Below are 17,751 nucleotides of genomic sequence, written 5' to 3' on the forward strand. Positions count from 1 at the left end.
AAGCAGCTGGGGTTACAGGCATGCACCACCTTGCCTTGCAATTTTATTTAATTTAAATGTAAGCAGAGGCCGGGTGTGGTGGCTCACACCTGTAATCTGAGCACTTTGGGATTTTTTTTTGTGACAGTCTCACTCTGTCGCCAGGCTGGAGTGCAGTGGTGCGATCTTGGCTCACTGCAACCTCCACCTTCCGTGTTCAAGCGATTCTCCTGCCTCAGCCTCCTAAGTAGCTGGGACTACAGCTGCGTGCCACCATGCCCAGCTAATTTTTTTGTATTTTTAGTAGAGATGGGGTTTCACCATGTTGACCCAGATGGTCTCGATCTCCTGAGCTCGTGATCTGCCTGCAGATCCAATTGTGAAAGGCAAACTTTAATGTTTCCGGAAGATAATAAAGGTACATACCTACTTTCATTACCTAGAGATAGAAGATTTCTTAAACAGAACACAAAAACTACTAACTACGAAAGAAAAGGCTGATAAATGTCACTATTTCACAATTAAGAACTTCTGATCGACAGGCTGGGCACAACTGCTCACACCTGTAGTCCCAGCGCTTTGGGAAGCTGAGGCAGGAAGATCACGTAAAGCCAGATGTTCAAGATCAGCCTGAGCAATATAGCGAGATAATGTCTCTACAAAAAAATAAAAAACTAGCTGGGCATGGTGGCCTGGCCTGTGCCTATAGTCCCAGCTACTCAGGAGGCAGAGGCAGGAGGATTGCTTCAGCCAGGGAGGTTGGGGCTGCAGTGAGCTATGACTGCACCACTGTACTCCAGCCTGGGCAACAGAGCAAGACTCTGTTTCTAAAAACAAAAAAACAAAAAAGAACTTCTGTTCACCAAGACATAAGAGGGCAAAAAGGCAAAGTGAGTATCTACAACTCATAAAACCAAGGAAGACTGGTCTCCAGAATTTATAAGAACATTTACAAATCAATAATAAAGAGTATTTAATAATAAATGAATGAACAAAAGATTTAATTCGGTACTCCACGAACAAAGGTATCTGAACGGTTAAAACATTTTACAAGAGTTCTACCAGAATAGTTAAAAGAAAAAAGACTGACAATATCAAGCTTGGCAAAGATGTGGAACAACTGTAACACTCATCTACTGATGATAAAGTACAACCACTTGGTAAAGCTGCTTGGCAGAATCTATGAAAGCTGAGCATATGGACAGACTATGAGCCAACAATGCCACTCCTAGCTATGTAACCAAATGAAGGGTACATATGTGCTCCGAGAGACACACACAGGAATATCCAGAACCACCTTTTCTGTAATAGCTATAAACTGAAAGCAGCACAAGTCCAACAGGAGAATGACTAAACAAATGCAGCACACTCATACAATAGAACCCTATATAGAGCAACTAAAATAATAGCTAGAGGCAACAACACGGATGGATCTTACAAGCCTGATGTGGAACAAGAGAAGCCCATTTAGAGACTAAGTGAATGGATTTATGTGGTATGCAAAACCAAAACACAGGCAAAACCAAATTATAGTGTTTTGGGAGGTATGCTTACATAGTAGAGCGCTGAAGGAAAACAAAGAAAAGGAGACTACAGAGAATGACAACTTATGCAATGCAGAATCCTGTATTGGATCCTAGATCCAATCAACGTGTAGGGAGTGGGACAGCTGGCAAAATTTGAGTCTCAACTATATATGAGATAACTGTATACGTTAAATTTCCTGAACCTGCGAACTGTATTATGACATGTAAGAGAGCACCTTTGTTCTTGGAGGACACATGTTGAAATATTTAGGAGTAAGGGGCGTTGTCTTTAACTTATTCTCAGATAGTTCAGCAATAATTGTGACAAACATTAGCAAACATATGAGTGAGGGGTAAGCGGGTGCTTACTGTAATCGCAATTGGAAGTTTGAATTTTTTCAAAATAATAAATTTAAAATAACAAAAAATGCCAAAAAAAAACAAAAAAACAAAAAGGCAAAGGCGAAACTCTCACATAAGCCCATATAATGGTGCCTTAGGCGAGGAAGGAAAACCGGGGTATGCAAGAGGGCTTCTAAAAAATGGCAATATTCTGTTTCTTGACCTGAGTAGAGGCTACAGGGATATACGTTTTAGTTTTGCGCACTTTATGTGTGTTGTTTTTCACAATTTAAAAAATTAAAAGTGTTTACGTGCTGAGTTATTCTTCCCAGCATGCACACTAATATTAAATGAATATCATGTGCGGTTATCTGCTTAATGTCTGAATTCCTCCTCTTAAATGAAAAGCTTCATGTGGGCAGAGACCATGTTTCTCTTATTTACCACTGACTGGAACAAACTAGGCAATCATATTCATTGAATGAATGAATAAGTAAATTCCATAAATCTCACTTCTAAGGACTCTTATCTAAATATATAATCTGATGTGGGTTAAAGATTTGTGAATAAAGATGTTCTGAGTAAAATTTTGGCAACAAGATTAGCAACAGGCATTATGGCCTTCTAATACAAGGAAACATTGTAATGTCTTTATAACGCATGTGTTCAAAGAACATTTGAACACAGAAGGCAGAGGAAAAGCTTACGATTTTAACTTTAAATTTTTTTCCAAGCTTAAAAATTTGGTAAAATATAACATAAAATTTACCATCTTAAGTGTTTTAAAGTGCACAGTTCATAGGTATTAAGTACATTCACACTGTTGTGTAATCATCACTACTATCCACCTCCAGAAGTGTTTTCACTGTGCAAAACCGAAACTCTACACCCATTAAACAATAACTCCCTATGATCCCCATCTCAGTCAGGGCAACCCCTATTCTCGTTTCCATCTGTATGAATTTGATATCTCTAGATACTTCATATAAGTGGAAGCACATAGTATTTGTCTATTTGTGGCTTATTACACTTAGCACAATGTCCTCAAGGTTCACTTATATTGTAGCATGTGTCAAAAACTCCTTTTTATGGTGGCTCAAGCCTGTAATCCCAGCACTTTGGGAGGCCGAGAAGGGCGGATCACGAGGTCAGGAGATTGAGACCATCCTGGCTAACACGGTGAAACCCCGTCTCTACTAAAAAAATACAAAAAACTAGCCGGGCGAGGTGGTGGGCGCCTGTAGTCCCAGCTACTCGGGAGGCTGAGGCAGGAGAATGGCGTAAACCCAGGAGGCGGAGCTTGCAGTGAGCTGAGATCTGGCCACTGCGCTCCAGCCTGGGCGACATAGTGAGACTCCATCTCAAAAAAACAAAACAAAACAAAACAAACTCCTTTTTAAAGGCTGAATAATATTGCTCTGTATAGACAGACATTTTGTTTATCTGTTCATTCATTAACAGACACATTGTTTCCACCTCTTGGCTATTATCAATAATGCTGTCATGAGCATGGATACAAAAGTATCTCTTTGAAACCTTGTTTTCAATTATTTGGGGTATATACTCAGAAGTGAAATTGCTGGATCATCCAGTAATTACATTTTTAATTTTTTGAGGAACCACCAAACTGTTTTCTACAGTGGCTTTACCATTTCACATTCCCACCAATAGTGCACAAAGGTTCCACTTTTTCCATATCTTCACCAGCACTTATTTTCTGTTTTTTTTTTTTTTTTTAATATAAGGGCTAATGAATTTTAAATCAGAAAAAAATCAAGACACAAAACTGTTATAATCTCAATTTCATTTTAAAATAAATCAGATTTACATATGCAAAGAAAAAAGTTTGGAACTAAACCAAAATAACTAAGTGAGGCCATATCTTGGTTGAGAGAGTGATTTTTTAACTTTTTAATTGTTTTTAAAGATTCTGTTGCTCAGGCTGGAGTGCAGTGGCATGACCATAGCTCACTGCAGCCGCAGGCTCAAGCAATCCTCCTGCCTCAGCCACCCAAAGAGCTAAGATTACAGGTGCATCTCACCACACTCAGCTAATATCTTTTATTCTCCTTTATACTTTCCATATTTTTCCCAATTACCTACCAAGAGAATGTATTCTTTAGATAAAAAAAAATTATTTAAAAATTCACTTGTCTGTGAGTCCAAAAAAAAAATCAATTAAGATTAAATTTCTTTCAGTTATTCTGATTACCAAAAGCATTTGTTATTGGCATTAAAAAATTTTAACTGAAAACAGAATCTCAAAGAAAAATTTGGATATAGGTACTAAAACAAAGCAGTTATGCCTAAAGTTGTTTGTCACAAATTTTTCTTTAAATTCAAGTTATTATCTAGATAATGTAATGGGAAAAAAATCTTACTTCATCAGTTATATGGCTTTTCTTTACAGCAAATTTTTTTTTTTTTTTTTTGAGATGGAGTCTGGCTCTGTAGCCCAGACGCCATCTCGGCTCACTGCAAGCTCCGCCTCCCGGGTTCACGCTATTCTCCTGCCTCAGCCTCCCAAGTAGCTGGGACTACAGGGGCCCGCCACCACGCCCGGCTAATTTTTTTGTATTTTTAGTAGAGACGGGGTTTCACCGTGTTAGCCAGGATGGTCTCGATCTCCTGACCCCGTGATCTGCCCGCCTCGGCCTCCCAAAGTGCTGGGATTATGAGCCTACCATGCCCAGCCTACAGCAAGTATTTTTAACCACCATTGCTTAATCATACTTTTTTCTTCTTTTTTCATAAAAGAATCCTTTTTCGGCAAGGCACAGTGGCTCACACCTGTAATCCCAGCACTCTGGGAGGCTGAGGTAGGAGGATAACTTGAACTTAGGAGTCTGAAAACAGCCTGGGCAATATGGGGAGACTCTGTCTTTTTTTTTTTCTATTATTTATTTTCGATTCTATTTATTTATTTTCTATTATTTATTTGTTTTTTAAAAAGCCTTTTTCCCAAATGCAAACTTACTCAAAACCCGAAATCAGAAAAGTAAACCTTCTCTGGCTAAAGCAGAGGCTAGAATCCAGCTCAGGCTACCTCAAACCCTTATGAATCAGTGCCATATAACTTGAGGACTGCAGAAAACAGTGTAAAAGCCAAAACAACTACCTTGCTACTTCATCAAGTATATATAAGCTGCTTTTTATTCCAATATTCAGATTAACAACAGATTCTGGGGACATCTTCTCTATCCCCTATTAAGAACCAACACACACACATTTACACACACACACACAGCACCCTAGCTCGCTGTCTCTCTCTCACACACACATATACACACACACACCCCACTGCACCCTATCAGTACGTACAGACCCAGTTACCAGTTCTCTTTACCTGGAGCAGTAGATCTCACTGGTGGGGTCTTCCTCTTGGCCAAGAAGTTTCTCAGTTGTGCCTGTTTCATGGGGGACAATTTAGCTGCAAGAAATCCATAAACCCATAAATGATTAAAACTCAGTTTTTAAGATATCAGTAGCTGGAAGAGAACAAAGGGAGTTAAAACACTGGGAAGGATACAATTACCTGGTACTTTGGGCAAGGATTTGGTGTGAGATTCTATGGTGGTTTTTAACAAAGCATTGCGCAGGCTTTCAAGGTCACTGTCAAAACTGAAACAGGATAGTGTTACATACAGACCAACTAGGAGCAGAAAGATCTGAGGCTGTCGGGTGTACACTATCCTCCTAAATATAAATGCAAGACATAAGAATATCCCCTATATATAAACATGCCATCTGACCAACTGATGGAATTAATCTAAAAGAAGTGAGATCACAACCACATTATATACCATCTCCACCCCAAACACAACATGATGGTGCCTCAGTAGAAAAAGTAATTAAAATCTACACATTTGGCCTAAAAGCATAAACACAAAACCATTTTGGTAAACTTGGTTGGGCATGGTGGCTCACACCTGTAATCCCAGCACTTTGGGAGGCGGATCATGAGGTCAGGAGATCGAGACCATCCTGGCTAACACTGTGAAACCCCATCTCTACTAAAAATACAAAAAAATTAGCTGGGTGTGGTGGCAGGCGCCCGTAGTTTCAGCTACTTGGGAGGCTGAGGCAGGAGAATGGCGAGAACCCAGGAGGCAGAGCTTACAGTGAGCCGAGATGGCGCCACTGCACTCCAGCCTGGGCAACAGAACGAGACTCGGTCTCAAAACAACAACAACAACAACAACAAAACCATTTTGGTAAACTCAGGGTAAACTGTCCATCTGCCAGGGTCTGAAAGTCCCCACATTCAAGCAGAATGACAAATCCGGGCTTCAGAAACAAGTTAGTCAACTTAATCCTATCAGTTGACTTTCAATCAACCATGACACTATTACTATGGTATATCACTTGCTCTGATACATTCAGCACCCATTTCATCAGTGTAATACTTTACAGACTTAATTTAAACAATCCCATGAACCAGGTTTGTCATCCCCATTTTTTTAAGCAAAGAAACAAAGGATCAGAGAGGGTGGGACCCTGACCAGGATCACAAAGGTGAGAGACAACAGAGTCACCTGCAAACCCACATCTGAACCACTCTAAGACTACCCCACATTACTCCCTAAATGTTTGTTCATGCATTCATTCACCCATATTTATTGAGTGCAAGTCCTCTCTACACCTGTGAATGCTGCTCTGGGAAGGAACAGCCGAGGGCAGGCTCCATGGGGAAGTCTGGTTGTAAAGGCGGAGCTGCTGAAGACTATCCACCAGGTGATTCAGCCTCTTCCTCTGTTGGTTGATGATTTCCCGGTTATTGGCTAGGGTGTTAAACAGTGTCTCTCGCTCTGGCACAAGCAGGTGCCTGTTGACAACAATGAGAAAAGAATTAAACATGAATGGTTCAAGTAAAGGAATCTCCCAGTAAAAAACAAACAAGACTACAATGGTAACAGTAAAAACGATAAAATGGAAAACCAGCACTGGACAAGAACCATCAAGAAATTAGAAAATAAAAAGGAGATGAAAGCCTAATGAAAATAAAATGGTATGTGGAGAAAACAGCTAGAAACAGGCATGCCAGGCCTGTAGCAAAGGATAGCATAAATTAGGTGACACCTGAAAGAGGCCCTAGGAAGAAAAGGGCAGGAGTGAGGTGCGGAGTCAGGAACAGGGTCAGCTTTCTACTTAGAATTTATCTGTTTTTCTGAATGTAAATTATATCCAATTAAAAACAAAAATAAAAAACAAGTTCACTGGAAGTCTATGGGAGTCAGTTAATTCTTCAGACTATCGTCAAAAAACAGTGGGAGAGCATCAGGTTTAGTATCAGGGAGGTAACCTGCCCAAAAGAACTAAAACAAAACAGGGACAACAGTAGCTGCCTCTGGGAAGCAGGTCTGACTGCAGAGGGGGACAGGTCTATTTGCTTCTGCTTTTCAGTAGAAATCTTTAAGTTGCTCTGAAATTTTTTTCTGACTGCTTTAATTTGCAGAGGGAATAGGAAAAACCATACAAATAAAAACAAAAGGAATAATCCCACATCAGTTACAAACCAAATTTTCTTTGCTATGGTATGTCAATACCGTCATGTGCCACATAATGATGTTTTGGTCAGTGATGGACAGCATATACAACAATGATCCAATAAGATTACAGTAGAGCTGAATTCCTGTTGCCTAGTGATTTGTGTTACAATTGTCTATAGCACAATTGTACAAAACCATGCTATACAGCAGGGGTGTCTAATCTTTTGCTTCCCTGGGCCACACTGGAGGAAGAATTGTCTTGGGCCACACATAAAATATACTAATGCTAGCTGATAAGCTTAAAAAAAAAATCAAAAAAAAATCTCATAATGTTTTAAGAAAGTTTACGAATTTGTGTTGAGCTGCATCCAAAGCTGTCCTGGGCCACATGAAGCCTGCAGGCCAAGGGTTGGACAAGCTTGCTGTATGGTACTGTAGTCTAGGAGCAACAGGCTATACACCATAAGAGCCTAGGTATGTAATAAGCTATGTCATCTAGGTAATAAGTACACACAGTGTAAGTACATTCTATGATGATCATACAATGACAAAATGGCCTAACAATGAACTTCTCAGAACACGTTAAACAACAAGTGACTCTAGGTATATTTTGCCCCTTAACACAAATCACGGAATGAAAAATGCTTGCTAAACAGAAACCTCTGGATTTATTTCCTCTTTTCCCATTATCTCTTTGAGTTCAGGGCTGACTGAATGACTGCCTCTGGTAACAAGGTAGTTCAACATACAATTTTTAAAAGGCATTTCAGGCCAGGCGCGGTGGTTCACACCTGTAATCACAGCACCTTCGGAGGACGAGGTGGCCGGATCACGAGGTCAGGAGTTGGAGACCAGCCTAACCAACATGGTGAAACCCCATCTCTATTAAAAATACAAAAATTAGCCGGGTGTGGTGGTGCACGCCTGTAATCCCAGCTACTCAAGGAGGCTGAGGCAGGAGAATTGCTTGAACCCCGGAGGCAGAGGTTGCAATGAGCTGAGATCACGCCACTGCACTCCAGTGTGGGTGACAGAGCAAGACTTGGTCTCAAAAAATAAAATTAAATTAAATTAAAAAGGCATTTCAATAGGGTACATACAAGGTAATATTCAGGGATGGCCCTAAAACAGAGAAGTGCTATCAAAATAGAAAATTATACAGATTTAAGAATTTGAACTCTGCAGAAAGAGAACTCAGAAAAGCATAAGTAGTAAATCCACAGAATTGGTATAAAGGGAAAAAAAAGCCTGGCTTCTCTTTAAGCATCATGCACTTTCTTACAAGGCTAACTTGTTAATTATCAAAGAGAAATAGAACCATTGAGCAGAGCAGAATGTACCCACTGTCAGGTTACACCATTGTTTCCCTTGTGGGAAAGCAAACCATATGGCTGAACATGAATCAGAACCAGGCATGTGCGCTGGCTCTCTAATGGGACCCCACTGCCCATGGAGACAAGTGCTCCAGTCCACAGGCCACAGGAATCCTCCACATAGGTAGTGGGGAAGGAGAGCTTCTCACTTCTATCTCCCTATACCTATAAATGCTGCAAGCTGAGGGTTCTCCAGTTGGGATTTTTAGCCTTTCTCCAAATAACACAATGTAATTTATTGAATTCTGCTTACTAAATTATAAGTGTATTATAGTCCTGTTCCTGATATCACACCCAGGTTGTCCCACTGAAAAGTACATCAAATAGACCATTTCTTGGTTTGTTTTCATACAGGGCTAGCTAATCTATTAATCAAGTGTAGGTGTTTCAGAAATATAACATTTCAGGGCTGATTTGTTTTTCAAATTTCTAATGGGCACTTCACACTCTCACGGTGCACAGCATTCTATTCCTTGTGGAAAATATGTGGCTTAAAACCAAATATCTAGGGATAAAAAACTATGCTAAAAGGTTTTCCCATTACTTTGCTATCATTCCTCTCATCCTTTTAATTATCCACACTAATTACAAATGTTTTCTCAAAAAGAAAATTTGAAATATACAGAAGAGTATTAAGGAAAATTCTCCTTAATCCTGTTTTGCAGATATAACTATGAATATTTTGATACATCTATATACTTTTGTACCTCCACATTGTTATTAGCCAATATGCTTTTGTCTTTTTACTTATTAAATTTTTATATTACATCTAATAATTATAGCACAAGTTATATATTCTATACATTTTGTAGAACATAGAATACATATTCAATATATTAAATAATTTATTGGAGAACACGCTAGTCAATGGTTACAGGGTATTCTGTAGTTAAGAAAAAAAGTGACCATATTTATTTAGCTACTCCTGTACCTTTAGATAATTAGGTTGAATACAATTTTTCACTATCATAAATTATATTGCAATATAAACTGTTTTATGTAAATCATTGTATCATTTGTTTCTGTAGAAAAATATTTCAAGTAGAATGACTGTTAAAAAGAATGAACATTTTGTAGGGATTTTCTTTTTCCTTTCTTTTTTTTTTCTTGAGACACAGCTTTGCTCTTATTGCCCAGGCTGGAGTGCAGTGGCACACAATCTCAGCTCACTGCAACCTCTACCTCCTGGGTTCAAGCAATTCTCCTGCCTCAGCCTCCCGAGTAGCTGGGATTACAGGCATGTGCCACCATGCATGGCTAATTTTGTATTTTTAGTAGAGACAGGGTTTCTCCAAGTTGGTCAGGCTGGTCTCAAACTCCTAACCTCACGTGATCCACCTGCCTTGGCCTCCCAAAGTGCTAGAATTACAGGCATGAGCCACTGTACCCGGCTGGGGATTTTCATAGGTTCCTAAATCACCTTTTTAAAACGGCAATAGCAATATCTATTCCAACACATTGCAGATGATAGATCTCACTTACCTTTGTTTTTTCTTTTGTTCCAGATGCCGATCCCACTCCAAGTCTAGAACATCATTCACATCTTGGACAGCAAATTTCACATACTGATGAAGGCGCCGAATTTCCTATAAGAAAAAAATTAAAAGGCAAATGACTTGTTTTTCTGATAGTTTGGGGGAAAATGTATCAAAACAGTCAAAATAATTCTAAAATACTTCTATATTAAGAACCATAATGAACAAGGAAATCAGAATAGGTTTTAATACGATTATTAAAATTATATAATTAAAATGAGGCCAGGTGCAGTGGCTCAGGCCTACAATCCCAATACTCTGGGAGGCCAAGGCAGGAGGACTGCTTGAAGCCAGGAGTTAAAGATCAGCCTGGGCAGCAAAGCGAGAATCTGTCTCTAATAATGCATAAAAACAAAAAAAGTTACATAAAAAAACTTTATAATTAAAATGAAAAACAAAATCAGTTGGGCGTGGTGGCTCCCCACTTTGGGAGGCCGAGGCGGGAGGATCACTTGAGGTCAGGAGTTCGAGACCAGCCTGGCCAACATGGTGAAACCCCGTCTCTACTAATAAGACGTAAATTAGCCAGGCAGGGTGGCAGGTGCCTATAATCCCAGCTACTCAGGAGGCTGAGGCAAGAGAATCGCTTGAACCCAGGAGGCAGAGGTGGCAGAGACCTGGTACAATGAAAAGGGAAACAGAATGGGTGTGTCTGCCTAGGCCCCCGGGGAACAAATGTTCTTAATTCTCATTTCTCAGTTCCATGGTCTGGGAATTTTCCATTCCATTCTGGTACTCAGACAGTGCATCCATTTAGATTTTGCTCCCCCACCCATAAAATTAACTGTAATGGAGACAAACAGTGCTGAAAATAATTCTAAGCCTATCTATTCACAGCACAGAACCTGTAAGTCATCTTCCCAGTTGAGAAATACTCATTTGTTCACAAAAGCAAAGAACAGTATTAGCACTAAAAACTGAATCTGCCATTATTTAAAAATTTTAGCTATTTAACTTATTATAGGCCTGCAATAATTTTATTTAAATTTTGGGGGACTGTTAACCTTCATGGCTATGCAACTTGATTCTCAAAAATTAAAAACAGGCCAGGTGGCTGGGTGCTGTGGCTCACACCTGTAATCCCAGCACTTTGGGAAGCTGAGGTGGGCGGATCACCTGAGCTCAGGAGTTCCAGACCAGCCTGGCCAACATGGTGAAACCCTGCTTTGACTAAAAATACAAAAATTAGCTGGGCATGGTGATGCATGCCTATAATCCGAAGTACTTAGGAGGCTGAGGCACAAGAACCACTTGAACACAGGAAGCAGAGGCTGCAGTGAGCTGAGATCGTGCCACTGCACTCCAGCCTGGGTAACAGAGCAAGATTCTGTCTCTAAACAAAAAAACAGGCCAGGCATGGTGGCTTACGTGTGTAATCCCAGCACTCTGGGAGGCCACAATGGGTGGATCATTCGAGGTCAGGAGCTTGAGACCAGCCTGGCCAACATGGTGAAACCCTGTCTCTACTAAAAATACAAAAATTAGAGCTGGCTGCAGTGGCTCATGCCTGTAATCCCAGTACTTTGGGAGGCCAAGGCAGGTGGAACACTTGAGGCCAGGAGTTTGAAACTAGCCTGGTCAACACGGTGAAACCCCATCTCTACCAAAAATACAAAAATTACCCAGGTGTGGTGGTGCGCACCTGTAATCCCAGCTACTCCAGAGGCTGAGACAGGAGAATCACTTGAACCTGGAAGGTGGAGGTTGCAGTGAGCTGAGATCACGCCACTGCACTCCAACCTGGGCGACAGAGTGAGACCTTGTCTCCAAAACAAAACAGAAAAAAGCAAAAATTAGCTAGGCGTGGTGGTGCATGCCTGTAATCCCAGCTACTCAAGAGGCTGAGGCAGGAGAACTGCATGAACCCAGGAGGGACAGGTTGCAGTGAGCTGAGATTGTACTACTGCACTCCAGCCTGGGCAACAGAGTGAGACTGTTTCAAAAAAACAGAAGGCCAGACACAGTGGCTCACACTTATAATCTCAGCACTTTGGGAGGCCAAACCAGGAGGAGTGCTAGGGCCCAGGAGTTCAAGACCTGCCTGGGCAACAGAGCAAGGCCCCATCTCTACAAAAATTTTAAAAATTGGCCAGGCAAGTCCGGGCACGGTGGCTTACGCCTATAATCCCAGCACTTTGGGAAGCCGAGGCAGGCGGCTCACGAGGTCAGGAGATCGAGATCATTCTGGCTAACACAGTGAAACCCCGTCTCTACTAAAAACATAAAAAAATTAGCCGGACATGGTGGCGGGTGCCTGTAGTCCCAGCTGCTTGGGAGGCTGAGGCAGGAGAATGGCGTGAACCCGGGAAGCAGAGCTTGCAGTGAGCTTGCAGTGAGTGCCACTGCACTCCAGCCTGGGCCACAGAGAGAGACTCCGACTCAAAAAAAAAAAAAAAAAAAAAAATTAGCCAGGCATGGTGGCATGTGCCTGTAGTCCTGGCTACTTGGGAGGTTGAAGCAGGAGGCTCACTTGAGCCCGAGTTTGAGACTGCAGTGAGCTAGGATCAAGCCACCACACCACACACTCTGGCCCAAGCAACAGAGAAAGACCCTGTCTAAAATAAAAAACAAAAACAAAAGCAAAACAGAGCTAGACATGGTGAGGTACACCTATAGTCCCAGCTACTCAGGAGGTTGAATTAGGAGGATCCCGGGTCCAGGAATTCAAGGCTTTTGTGTACCATAATCATGCCTGCGAATAGCCATTGCACTCCTGGGCTACATAGCAAAACTCTGTCTCTTAAAAATAAATAAATAAATAAAACTGAGGCATTCAATTAAGTATGTCTACAAATGGAGATAATGTGCTATACACTAGGAAAAGCAGTTTACATCTATAGAGAGATCTTATTATGTTTAAATGTATTTTCTTTTTTTTTTTTTTTTTGAGAAGGAGTCTGGCTCTGTGGCCCAGACTGGAGTACAGTGGCCGGATCTCAGCTCACTGCAAGCTCCGCCTTCCGGGTTTACGCCATTCTCCTGCCTCAGGCTCCCAAGTAGCTGGAACACAGACGCCCGCCACCTCGCCCGGCTAGTTTTTTGGATTTTTTAGTAGAGACGGGGTTTCACCGTGTTAGCCAGGATGGTCTCGATCTCCTGACCTCGTGATCCGCCCGTCTCGGCCTCCCAAAGTGCTGGGATTACAGGCTTGAGCCACCGCGCCCGGCGTTTAAATGTATTTTCAAAATTATTTGTGTAGCCAGAGAAATCAGACAAGAGAAAAAATAAAGGGTATCCAAATTGGTAAAGAAAAAGTCAAACTGTTGCTGTTTGCCAATGTTATGATCGTGTACCTAAAAAACCCTGAAGACTCATCCAAAAAGGTCCTAGATCTGATAAATGAATTCAGTAAACTTTCAGGATACAAAATCAATGTACACAAATCAGTAGCACTGCTACACAACAAGAGCAACCAAGCTGAGAATCAAATAAACAACAACCCCTTTTACAACAGCTGCAAAAAATAAAAACCAAAAATCAAAAACAAAAACAAAACCCCAAACTTAGGAATACACCTAACCAAGGAGGTGAAAGACCTCTACAAGGAAAACTACAAAATATTGCTGAAAGAAATAATAGATGACACAAACAAATGGAAACAACACAAACAAATAGAAATACATCCTACGCTCATGGATGGGTAGAATCAATATTGTGAAAATGACCATATTGCCAAAAACAATTTACAAATTCAAGGCGATTCTCATTAAAATACCATCATCATTCTTCACAGAACTAGAAAAAAAAATCCTAAAATTCATATAAAACTAAAAAGAGCCCACACAGTTAAAGCAAGAATAAGCAAAAAGAACAAATCTGGAGTTATCATATTGTCTGACTTCAAACTATACTACAAGGCTATGGTCACCAAAACACCATGGTACTGGTACAAAAATAGGCAGACAGACCAACGGAAAAGAATAGAGAACCCAGAAATAAAGCCAAATTCTTAGAGCCAACTGATCTTCAGCAAAGCAAACAAAAAACATACAGTGGGGGAAGGACACCCTATTCAACAAATAGTGCTGGGGTAATTGGCAAGCCACACATAAAAGAATGAAACTGGATCCTCATCTCTCACCTTATACAAAAATCAACTCAAGATGGATCAAAGACTTAAATCTAAGACTTGAAACCATAAAAATTCTAGAAGATAACATCAGAAAAACTCTTATAGAGGTTGACTTAGGCAAGGAGTTCATGAACAAGAATCCAAAAGCGAATGCAACAAAAAGGTAAATAGATGGGACTTAATTAAGCTTCTACACAGCAAAAGAAATAATCAGCAGAGTAAACAGACAACTCACAGATTGGGAGAAAATTTTCACAAACTATGCATCTGACAATGGACTAATATCCAGAATCTATAAGGAACTCAAATGTATCAGCAAGAACAAAACAAACAATTCCATCAAAAAGTGGGCTATGGACATGAACAATTCTTAAAAGATACACAAATGGCTGACAAACATACGAAAAGATGCTCAACATCACTAATTATCAGGGAAAAGCAAATCAAAACCACAGTGCAATACCATCTTACTTCTGCAAGAATGGCCATCATTAAAAAATCAAAAAATAATAGATGTTGGCGTGGATGTGGTAAAAAGGGAATACTTTTACACTGCTGGTGGGAATGTAAACTAGTACAACCACTACAGAAAACAGTATGGAGATTCCTTAAAGAACTAAAAGTATCTATCAGTTGATCCAGCAATCCGACTACTGTGTATCTACCAAGAGAAAAAGAAGTCATTACATGAAAAAGACACTTGCACACGCACGTTTACAGCAGCACAATTCGCAATTGCAAAAATATAGAACCAATTCAAATGCCCATCAATCAACAAATGGATAAAGAAAATGTGACACACATATATACACTACTACTCAGTCATAAAAAGGAATGAAATAATGGCATTTGCAGCAATCTGGGAGGAGCTGGAGACCATTATTCTAAGTGAAGTAACTCAGGAATTGAAAACCAAACACCATTTGTTCTCATTCATAAGCAGGAGCTAAACTATAAGGATGCAAAGGGATAAGAATGATACAATGGAACGGGTGCAGTGGCTCACACCTATAATCCTAGCATTCCAGGAGACCAAGACGGGCAGATCACTTGAAGTCAGGAGTTCAAGACCAGCCTGGCCAAAACAGTGAAAGAGGATGCAGTGAGCCAAGATCACATCACTGCACTCCAGCCTGGGTGACAGAATGAGACTGTCTCTAAATAAATAAACAGAATGATACAATGGACTCTGGAGACTTGGGGGGAAGGTGGGCAGTAAGGGTTAAAAGACTACACATTGGGTACAGTGTACACTGCTTGGGTGATGGGAGATCAAAATCTCAGAAATCACCACTAAAGAACTTATCCATGTAACCAAACACCACTTGTTCCCCAAAAATTATTGAAATTTTTAAAAATTAAAAAAAACCACCATAATTGTGGATAAGGGTCTATGTCCCATCTGAAAAAGAGAAAATGTAATTTAAAAAGAGCTGAGCTGATTCAAGAGAAGTAGAAATAACCTTAGTAGCAAATGTAACTTTCAACTCAATACTTGATGACTACAGAAGGCTCTTTCCTTTGATCTCTTCAGATACAACCACACCTCTGTGTTAACTGCTGCTGTTTCTTTGGAATGCCTTCCCAATCGTGTCCACCAGCCAAAAACAATTATTCTTTTAAAGCCTAACACAAATACTTCTTTTCTCTGGCTCAGCTACTCCCTCGCCCGTGGTCCCATAGCAACATATCCCACACTACATTTACATGTTCATCTTTCTGTCACTTACCCAACTGCAAGAATTGTAAACCTGCATGAACTGTAAACCAGACTCTTGAGTACGAGCAGAGGCTCTTGAGTCAGACTGCCCAGGTTCAAGGTTTCAAGGTTTATTAGTGGTAAAACCTGGGCAGTTTCAGTTATCTTGGTTTCATCATCTGTGCATTGCCCACAGTAAACACTCAATACATGCTGACTAGTATTACCTACTTAGCACCATGAAAAAAGAAAATTATTCCCTTCTGAATAAGCGTCCCCCTAAAGCTGTATGCTTTCCTCTTAGTTTGTTAATAGAGAAATAGGTGGAAAGGCACGTAGGAAGAATATGTAGCTAGGACGCAGGGAGGATGCCTGTAATTTGATAAGCAGTAGGCAGGCAGCACTCTCTCGCTGAGAGGTAATAGGTAGAAGGAGGATGCATCAGGAATACCAGAGGGCTGCAGATCACAGTAAGGGCTCTGCAATCTTTGTTGAAGAAGGAACCTTTCTTTTTTTAATTTTCAGTAAGTTGACCAGGTGTGGGACAGAAACACTGGGGAACAATAAAGCTTGCAGCCTCAAATTATCTGAGGCAAGAACAATTCATCACACCCGCAAACCCCACAGATGTCATGAGGAAGACCAGAAATGCCGGTGAACCCTTCCCGCTGGAATTCCAGACAAATGTGAGATAGCAGAAGAGAAACCCCACACTAAGGCCAGTGACACAATGATTCGGTGTAAACTAAAAGATGGAAAGCAAAATCCAATTAGCGAAAGCAGAGATTAAGAATAATTAAGAATGGTGGCTCACACCTGTAACCCCAAAACTTTAAGATTACAAAGGCAGGAGGATGACTTGAGCTCAGGAGTTCGAGACCAGCCTGGATAATGTAGTGAGACCCGATTTCTACAAAAAATTTAAAAATCAGCTGGGTGTGGTGGCACACATCTGTAGTCCCAACTATGTGGGAGGCTGAGGTGGGAGGATCACTTGAGCCCAGGAGGCTGAGGCTGCAGTGAGCTGTGATGGTGCCACTGCACTTTAGCCTGGGCAACAGTGCGAGACTCTGTCTCAAAAAAAAAAAAGAATTCAAAAGAAAAGCTAAAGTGTGGCATACAGAAAAGAGCTCAGGAAAATGGAGGTTTCAATTCTGGTTCCCTTTTTCCTAGCCAACATGACCTTGGACAACCTACTTAGCCTATGAAATTTAATTTCCAGTTAGCTGTATAATGGGGCTACAGGGACCAGTAACTCTTACCTTGCAGAGCAGCTGGCTTTGAAGGCTAGAAATAATGCATAAGAAACACTTAGCAGATTAAATGGCACTCAAGAAATAGTTGCCACTTTAATAACTACTATTTATAATTCAACGTATAAATATACGTTTCAACAGAGTACTCTATATTAAGCTTAAGGTTTAATAAAGAATTTTGGCCAGTCACACCTGTAATTCCAGCACTTTGGGAGGCCAAGGCAGGAGGACTGCTTGAACCCAGGAGTTCCAAGACCAGCCTGGGCTGGATAGCATAGTAACACCTTGTCTCTCCAAATAAAATATTCAAAATTAGCCAAGTGTGGTGGCACATGCCTGTGGTCCTGGCTACTCAGGAGACTGAGGCAAGAGGATCACGTAAGCCCAGGAGGTCAAGGCTGCAGGGAGCTGTGATCATGCCATTGCACACTAGCCGGGTAACAGTGAGAAGACCCCGCTTCAAGAAAAAAAAAAAATTCT

General features: G+C 40.8%; 1 protein-coding gene across 2 annotated transcripts in view; it reads right to left on the reverse strand.

Moving 5' to 3' along the window:
- Window positions 1–17,751, reverse strand: part of NUP214 (nucleoporin 214) — a 112,066-nt gene that overhangs the window by 66,185 nt on the left and 28,130 nt on the right. For both annotated transcript variants that reach the window (XM_025359241.1, XM_025359240.1), the window contains exons 18-21: window positions 10,192–10,295; window positions 6,490–6,672; window positions 5,383–5,468; window positions 5,194–5,277 (exon numbers count right to left, since the gene is read on the reverse strand). In XM_025359241.1, the coding sequence (XP_025215026.1) occupies window positions 5,194–5,277; window positions 5,383–5,468; window positions 6,490–6,672; window positions 10,192–10,295 (457 nt within the window). The remainder of the gene's footprint in view (window positions 1–5,193; window positions 5,278–5,382; window positions 5,469–6,489; window positions 6,673–10,191; window positions 10,296–17,751) is intronic.

This window comes from Theropithecus gelada, chromosome 15, assembly GCF_003255815.1.
Source record: "Theropithecus gelada isolate Dixy chromosome 15, Tgel_1.0, whole genome shotgun sequence".
In the NCBI taxonomy this organism is placed as follows: domain Eukaryota; kingdom Metazoa; phylum Chordata; class Mammalia; order Primates; family Cercopithecidae; genus Theropithecus; species Theropithecus gelada.